This window comes from Sinocyclocheilus anshuiensis, unplaced genomic scaffold (assembly GCF_001515605.1).
Source record: "Sinocyclocheilus anshuiensis isolate Anshui unplaced genomic scaffold, SAMN03320099.WGS_v1.1 scaffold628, whole genome shotgun sequence".
NCBI classification, from domain to species: domain Eukaryota; kingdom Metazoa; phylum Chordata; class Actinopteri; order Cypriniformes; family Cyprinidae; genus Sinocyclocheilus; species Sinocyclocheilus anshuiensis.
In genome coordinates this window covers 543,205-552,196 of record NW_015555750.1, presented here as the reverse complement: position 1 = coordinate 552,196, position 8,992 = coordinate 543,205, and the positions used below count along the sequence as shown (strand labels likewise).

General features: G+C 35.9%; 1 protein-coding gene across 1 annotated transcript in view; it reads right to left on the bottom strand.

Moving 5' to 3' along the window:
• LOC107673712 (neural cell adhesion molecule 2) overlaps positions 1 to 8,992 on the bottom strand; it is a 239,412-nt gene that overhangs the window by 57,196 nt on the left and 173,224 nt on the right. Inside the window, exons 2-3 of the mRNA XM_016467446.1 lie at positions 5,302 to 5,376; positions 917 to 1,123 (exon numbers count right to left, since the gene is read on the bottom strand). Coding sequence (XP_016322932.1) covers positions 917 to 1,123; positions 5,302 to 5,376 — 282 coding nt within the window. The remainder of the gene's footprint in view (positions 1 to 916; positions 1,124 to 5,301; positions 5,377 to 8,992) is intronic.

Genomic DNA, 8,992 nt, shown 5'->3' with positions numbered 1-8,992 from the left:
ATATATATTTTTTTCTAAAATTAAATGTCTCTCTCTCTCTCTCTCTCTCTCTCTCTCTCTCTCTCTCTCTATACAGTATATACACTACTGTGCAAAAGTCTTAAGCCACTAGTATTTTCAACAAAACTACTGTTGAACATATAATTTTATTATAACAACAAAAAAATGGTTCAGTTAACTCAGTTATTTCTATTTTTGCTGTAGTGTGTCAGTAGGAATTATCAGTTTACATTTCCAAACATTAATTGTTTGTATGCACAAGGAGTCTGACAACAGCCAGTGCTCCACACAGAGATCTGATCTCATCATCATCCAGTCTGTCTGGAATGACATGAAGAAACAGACAAATACTAAGACAGACTAAACGTTGATTTAATTTAGTTAACAGAAGTTAATTGCTAAATAAAATCTATTTGTGAAATTATCTTTACAACATTTGCACACACAAGTGCCTAAATCTGTACAGTACTGTAGCTTTGTAGGTAGTTTTCTTGAAGCGTCTTGGAGATGTTACAATACACAAATACTCAAAAACTGTATTCTCCTGCTTGTTCATAGAGTAGATAATTAAGATGATGCAACACAGTTCTTGATTTTTTTGCACTTTACTTAATCCTAGTTATTTCTTCTTTTTAAAAGAATTCTAAACAAGGAAAGGTTCTGTTGAAAAAGCTTAATGTAATTCTGTGATTTAAATGTACATAAAATATTTTACGAATAAAAACAGATGAATTCATTAAAAGGCATTTTGTGAAAGTTCATTATGGGACATTATAATATTTTTGATATTTTATCCCAAGCCCCTGTTAATTTCTGATCTCTTTTCATATGCGTTTACATAAATTAAGTTATAAGGACCATGATGACAACAAAAGGTGTGTATGAGCAGATTTATTTGTTAGTGTCTGATACTCACGGTAGATTTCCAGCACCACAGTGGCCTCCTGTGTATGTCCCTGTGCGTCGTTGGCCTGGCACCGGTAGATGCCAGCATCTTCTATTTTGGCATTATAGAGGGTGAGTCTGGAACGAACACCTTCATTGTGCAGGGCCACCCGCTGAGACGGGGCCATCCGCTCCCCCTGCGGGTTATACCAGTCCAGACTCACAGGCTCCCCAATCACTAAACACACACAGAAAAAATGTAGAGAACAACTTGACAATAGTGATAGTATAAAACACTTTTTTAGAAAGTATGTTCTAATCTAAAAGGAAACAAATGCTTTTATGGCCACGTTTCACTGCCATTCCATTTGGTGCTCCTAGTGGTGCAGAACTTCCCCTTTAAGGATATCTCTTAAGCCTCTGGTAGCAGCATACACTCTCTCTTTGTCTCTCAAACACACACACACACACACTGCGATAAACAAAACCCGTCATGTGCTTTGCCCTGCAGAGAACGGCTGGCCAAGCACACACTTGGTACCAAGGTGCTTGGTGCTGTAAATCCTGCTCTGCTGGAAGGTCATAAAAAGCATCAGCATGGTGCAGCACTTCTCCGCTCAAAGCATCAATCAGCTGCACAACGGGGGCCTTCGGCTGCACTACGGGGGAGCGTGAGACTGCGGCTCCGGGCAGACGGGCAGGCCCGAGGATGCAACCGGCCCCGTGACGCAGCTCTGGCAAGGGAGAAATGCTGAGAGGGGGTTATCAGTGAAGGAGCAGAGCCTGATCCGAGGGACGTGAAGGGTTCAAGGAGAGGATGAGACGGCATAATCTCAGCCCGCTCGGCAGACGCTGGACCATGGAGGAGACACTGAAGGGGTTAGGATGAGATGTTAGGGGTTGAAGGGCTCAGGGACAAAGCAAAGCTTAGACAAACTTAACTGGATCTCCTGTTTCACATTCATTTGTCTTCACTTTTGAATGAAGTTTAGTTAAGTTTGGGGAAGTAGTAGAGTTATTGTATGACATAGTGGTTAAAGATCTGGGCTGACAGCCAAAAGATTGTAGGTTCAAGCTTTGAAAGGGGAGAGGGATCCATGAGCTATCAACACTGTGCCCTTGAGCGAGACACTTAACCTACTTGTCCCAGTAATAAGAGCACTGTCAGTCACTGGTAGGGCTGCATGAAATAGTAAAACATTGACTGTGATATTTTGTTTTGCAGTATAAACTGTGATATAAAAAATACAGGAATTTCTACCAGATGACTTGAAAACTTATATTTGGAAGGAATTAGTAATTGTAACCCTTTGGGAAAAAAATACATTGATTTGGGTGGTTTTATTGCATCTGAATGAATGAAAAAAGAAATAATACAAAAAAAGCTGAAAAACTTTTTGCACTTTTGGAAAAAAATAATCATTCTAGAATGATTGGGCAATTTTGTTCAGAAGCCAATCTGCATATAAAATAAAAATGACATAGCATTTTTGGAAAGAATTAATCATTCTAGACTGATTAGGTTGATTTTGTTGGTAACTGCAAATGCACATGGAAAAAAAAGCTGAAAAATTACTTTTTACTTTAATGCCTTTACAAAAAACCTATCCCTTTCAGGGCTGAACGATTTGGGAAAAACTAAAAAAATGTGATAAATGTGTTAACACTTAGGTTATACTCTTTCCATGACCCAACTCAAAGCTCTTTTAAACAGTGAACAGGGAGAAAACAACTTATTTGCATTTTCAAAGGCCAAATTTCCACTATTTTTGACTCATTCAATAAAACTAAAATAATATGATTATAAAAATAAAAAGAAAATATGAAGAAAATAAGTTTTTTTTTGCAATAATACTGTACTAGTACTGTAAAAAAAAAAAAAGTGCTGCATTTACTCTGAAATGGCAAGGTATATATTTAATTAAATCACAATTTGCACAATTTGACTAATGCTTTAAGCCATTTCTCGATAACGGTTTTATTTCGATAAGCCATGCAGCACTGTCACTATAGATAAAATAATCTGAAATAATGACCACTTACTAGCAAAAATGTGACTATATACTGTGACCCGGTTATATTTAGTAGTTCAATATGTACGGAACATAGCTCTTTGCTCAAAATAGGCGGGCATTATATATAATAGGCTGGATTCAAGTGTAGGACAAGTCTTTTACAGTTATCCACCATTATGTGCTGTATTCACTCTTCTGGAGCAAATAACTTCCAAAACATGTAGCACCCAAATTAATCTGTCCTACTGAATCCTAAAATAGAACTTTATAAATACATCAAACCAATACAGTTTCTCTTACACTCCCCTGCATATCCCAAAGCTATTTTTGAAGGTGAGCATGCTGGTTTGCCTCAGCTAGTTGACCTGAAGGTCTGCAAAGCATGTGTGCACCTTCCATATCACCAGATACATACCAGGTGTGCTAATCACCCGCAATCTGGCGGGTGTCCAGCAGGGGTCAGCATGCATCACCCTGTTTAAAGCACGCTGTCAGTTAGAGCCTGGACTCCTGGAGCTCACGCAGCAGAGCCCTGCAACCTGACTATAGCAGCTCAGTCATGTGGAAAAGAAAAACAACACCCAGCTTCACCACAAAACCTGCCCGACATAATCTAGCCCTGTGCACATGGATATCCATACACGTTTCCTCCAGTACACTGTCCAAGCACAAACTTGCCTGCAGTGTGCAACGAAAGACAGCTTAGGAGCTGCGGATTACAGACAACACTTGACAAGTTTAGAATGATAAGGAACTTTGAGCAAGGGAATTTTAGGTGTTCAGACTACAGACAAAGCTGGTGATTTATAGGAGGGGGATTCAAACTTTTTAATGTCAATGGCCCCCCACATTTAGATCACATATATATATTCTCACATGAATAAGAAGCATTTATACTGTGTTAGAAAAATATTAATTGTGTGTGTGTGTATACCACCGTTAAAAGGTTTGGGGTGAAAAAAGCTCACCGAAGCTGCATTTATTTGATTAAAAATACAATAAAAACAGTAATATTGGCTTCACCACAAAACCTGCCCGACATAATCTAGCCCTGTGCACATGGATATCCATACACGTTTCCTCCAGTACACTGTCCAAGCACAAACTTGCCTGCAGTGTGCAACGAAAGACAGCTTAGGAGCTGCGGATTACAGACAACACTTGACAAGTTTAGAATGATAAGGAACTTTGAGCAAGGGAATTTTAGGTGTTCAGACTACAGACAAAGCTGGTGATTTATAGGAGGGGGATTCAAACTTTTTAATGTCAATGGCCCCCCACATTTAGATCACATATATATATTCTCACATGAATAAGAAGCATTTATACTGTGTTAGAAAAATATTAATTGTGTGTGTGTGTATACCACCGTTAAAAGGTTTGGGGTGAAAAAAGCTCACCAAAGCTGCATTTATTTGATTAAAAATACAATAAAAACATTGATGATACAAATAATATTGTGAAATATGTGACCCTGGACCTCAAAGCTAGTCATAAGGGTCAATTTTTTTAAACTGAGATTTATACATTATCTGAATTATTTGATTAAAAATACAATAAAAACAGTAATATTGTGAAATATGTGACCCTGGACCTCAAAACTAGTCATAAGGGTCAATTTTTTTAAATTGACATTTATACGATCTATCTATCTATCTATCTATCGATCTATCTATCTGATCCTAAACTTTCGAATGGTAGTGGGTTTTTTTTTTACTAGTTGTGAGGGAAATTTAGGTATTATTTGCTTTACTCTACTAAAGAGTGTTCTTTAAACTCTCTAAATGCCTTATCAGTATGCTTGAGTTGTTTTGATGTACTAAAAGCAGTCTATGTGTCAAAGGTGCAAGAATAGTGTGAGACAAGAAATGCTATTTTAGAGACCCTACACCTTAGCTTCTAAAGATTATGATTTGCATTAAACACTTAGAAATGCATCTAGGGGACATAGTTGGATACCTTAAATTGACACACATGTTGAATATGCATTATGATTGGTTGAGATAACTAACACCAAACATGGTGATGTTGACAGCTCTTAAAAATACATTTGGTAAAATTCCCTCAAAACAACCTATTACACCCCCCTGAAAGTCCCTAGACTCCAGATTGAAAATCCCTGATCTATTTTTGTAAAGCAATCAACATGAAAACAGCTGTCAGTCCAAGACAAAATAATCAAACATACTATACACATGCAATCCCACGCTTTGCCCTGGTCATGAAGAAAGCCTTAGTCTTAGAATTCAATACTGCTTACAATGGGAGAAGTTATTTAAGCTGTTCAACCTAAATAAATGTCTACTCGAGTCAGCACTACGTAAATTGTGTGCATTCATGCATCTATCTCATATACATCAGCGTCAGAGACGTGATGAGGTGGTGCTGCGAAAAAACTGACCTGTGCATGTGAAAAACTTGGACTCTCCGACGCTCAGCTCCACCTTTTTTAGCGAGATTGACACCTGGAGGACACCTGGAAAACAAAGAAAAAGAGACAGAGAAAGATGAGAGAGAGGTAGCAATCAGGAATTCAGCACACGAACCGCAGGTACAACAAGAGTGCCTCACATGTTCCTGCCACAGAAATCACACCAAACCACAGGCGGCACAAAAAACTGTCTTTGCAAGCAGGAGAAATGAGAGGGTACAGGGAGACTTCTATAAGCTCCCTCCCAATCACTTCAATCAGGCTAGCCAGCCTGGAACATCCAGCACCTAGAACAAAAAAAGCGAGGAAAAGAAAAGGACACAAGACAGACAAAGCTTTGATCTGTCTTTCCTTTTTTATATATATAAGTGGACTGTTCTCGCATTGCATTTCAATTTCAGGGAGGAACCCACTAAGAATGAACTGCACCCACTTGTTGCATCATTTATTCGTATGCATTGTCTGTGTTATTATAGCGTGCATTCGACTAATTTGAATACATGTGTGGAACATGAATTCTAGCAGAATGTCCAAGCTCCTCTTTTCCATTCAATGAAAGTGAATGGTTACCACCAGTGGTGTGCAGAAATGGCAATAACTGTATATTAATCTGTATCTTCTGCAATAAAATAATCTGTGAATTTGCATAGAACCAGACGTGGGTCAAAACTAAATGAAGTAAATTTATTCAATTTTTATTGTCCATATAGCAAATATGGCTCGGATAATTCATAAAATAATTTGTAAAATTATTATTTATTTTTTACAATCTTTATATAAATTTAAACACACACATACACAAATTGTTTTTTAAGTTTTATGGTGACATTCCATAGACATAATGGTTTTTATACTGTACAAACGGTATTTTCTGTAGACCTACCCCTCACACAAAACTTTCTGCTATTTTAGATTGTCAAAAAAAGATAATTCTGTATGATTTTTAAGCTGTTTTCATAATGGGGACAAAAAAAAAAAAAAAAAAATCCCCACAAGCAAAAAAAATACTGGTATTTCCATAATTTACTATACTATGTTTTCAAAAAGGGGAAAAAAAAAAAAAAAAAAAATCCCCACAAGCAAAAAAAATACTGGTATTTCCATAATTTACTATACTATACTACTGGGGACAATGTAGGGAATACCAAGACAACACACACATAAAAGTTAAAAAAGGCTAAATAAAGAATATTATGTATTATTAATTATGTATCATCACAAATTATTAAAATATTATCAAAACAGAAATCAATTACATTTTCATTAATATTAGTACATCTTTACTAACATTATTCAATTTAATATACACTCACAAACATTAAAGATTAATTATGAATCTAAATAAAGATTCACGAGTAATAATCAAAAATATAAATAATTCATTTATAATCCGACTTTTCTTTTCTTTAATAAGTTAACACTTCATTGATGCTGGCTTCAGAGACTTTTTACTTGTACTTTTTCTATTATTTGGTAACAATTTGTATTCGTTTTGAAGTTATTATTCATGTCTTTCTGAATAAGGCATTCCACATTTGTCTTCCCTATAGTGACCACGGGTGTCACACATCCACTTTTCATGCTGCATGCTGAATAAGTCCTGTTGTGTTGTGTGCATTAATGCATTAAAGAAATAAGTTCATGCGAGTTTGTAACGACATGAGGTTGAGTTATTGGGGTGATTTGTTCCTTTAAAACTGCTCAGTACCAGATGAAATCACCATGTTCTTCTAACCACAGAGAGGACAGTGGGAGGTCCGGGTTTCCTCGTTAAAAGTGGTCTGTGAATTTGTGGCTCAGGTAGAGGTGAGGGCAGCGGGCCGCATATGAATGCGAAAACGAATGCATGCAGGAGCTGGAGCATGAATGTGCGAGAAAGCATACGAACTCCTTGAGCCGAAGTTCTTTCTGTTTACCTGAGAATGACCAACTCGAGTTCTTTTTATGATTTTCGCACATCGGCATGCAAGAGTCACGAGAAAACTGGACTCACGCACACACTCGTGAAAGCACAAAGAAACACACACTGATGGAGCTCATGGGGGAAGCACTGGCATCTGGCGTAATGATTAATTACAGCACAGTGAGGCTGGAGCTAGTCATCTGGATGGAGACAAGTCTGAGTGTATGTGAGCTGCTGCCCGTAGCAACCAGAATATAATTACTCCCCAAGACTACTTTGAAAAAGAAAAAAAAACCAAGCCTTCTCATTACGTTTTTTTTTTCACTTATCGTACTGTTCAAACAATATCACATATTTGATGTCACAAGCTAATGACACTCAATATAGTGTAGCAATGATTTGAAGATTTTATTACACTGTACGCTTTGAGTCGAGTACTTTACTACCTGCAATCAAAGCGTCTGTATCTCACATTCATGAAACATTGGTGAGGGAGGACGTTTCTTAAGCAGACTCGCACTCCTGGAACACATTTCCATGCGTTTGATTTCTCCTAAAGCAAAATTCACCCCCAGAAATGTCAGTCAAAGAAAATGTGTCACAGTATGCCAAAGAAAATGAATAATTCATGAACATAAACACTGATATTGTAAATTTTGCACACACATATGTAACAGATGTGTACAAATGAACCCCTAAAAAAAAAAAGGCCAATAAATAGCAGATGTAGATTTTTTTCTCTGTTATTTTTGATTGAAGTTTTGAAGAAACATATTTAATAAATATACTGTTTACACTATTGTTAAAAAATAAGTTCAGGATTATTTATTTATTTATTTATTTATCAGGATCTTGATTAAAAAATAATTTATTTTTACAATTTATTTTTACAACTTTATTCAGTTGTAAAAATAAATAAAAAAAGTGCAACAAAAAGATCAAAGGAATTCTGCTACAATTGCTACACTGTTATTTTAAATTAATGCTGTTTTGAGTAAATTTAAGTAAATGTTGGCATAACAAGAATAAATATAAGTAAATAAAAATAGATAGATATAGAATAAAAATAATAAATATAAATAAAAAAAGAAAAGTTATTTAATTTGTAATAAAATTACAGTATTACAGTGTTTTACTGTTTTTCTTTCTTTTTTAATCAAATTAAAATGCAGCCTTAAATGTTAAATGGTGAGCATTAAAACTTCATTCAAACACATGAAATATATATATATATATATATATATATATATATTGTTTTAACAATTAACAGTAACAACAGTAACAAATATATTCTCTCTCTTATATTCTTATATTATATTCTCTCTCTATATTCTATACTCTTACCTGCCTGTTTTATCTCATGCTGAGATCTCCTAGTTTGAGTTCTGATAGCATGTGAGGTTATTTTTGACAACTTCCCTCACAGCCAGAACTGGAACTAAATGTAATTAAACCAATTAATTACTTCACACTCACATGAGAGTCGGTTCTCTGATTAAACCTAACTGTCTGTCAGCCAAATAATCTAATTAAACTGATATGAATCAACAGTCATTGGAGCAAAAATAGAGAACACCATTTTTTTTCACCAATTTACGAGCTGAGATAATGAAAAGAGAAACAAAAAAGACACTATTGACAAATCAGACCACCGATAGAGAAGATCCAAACTTTTTGGCAATAAGCACATCTATTTCAAGCTGTGGAACACAACAAGTGTGTTGTGATGGTAGAGCGCAGCTCTGTGAAACGGAAAAC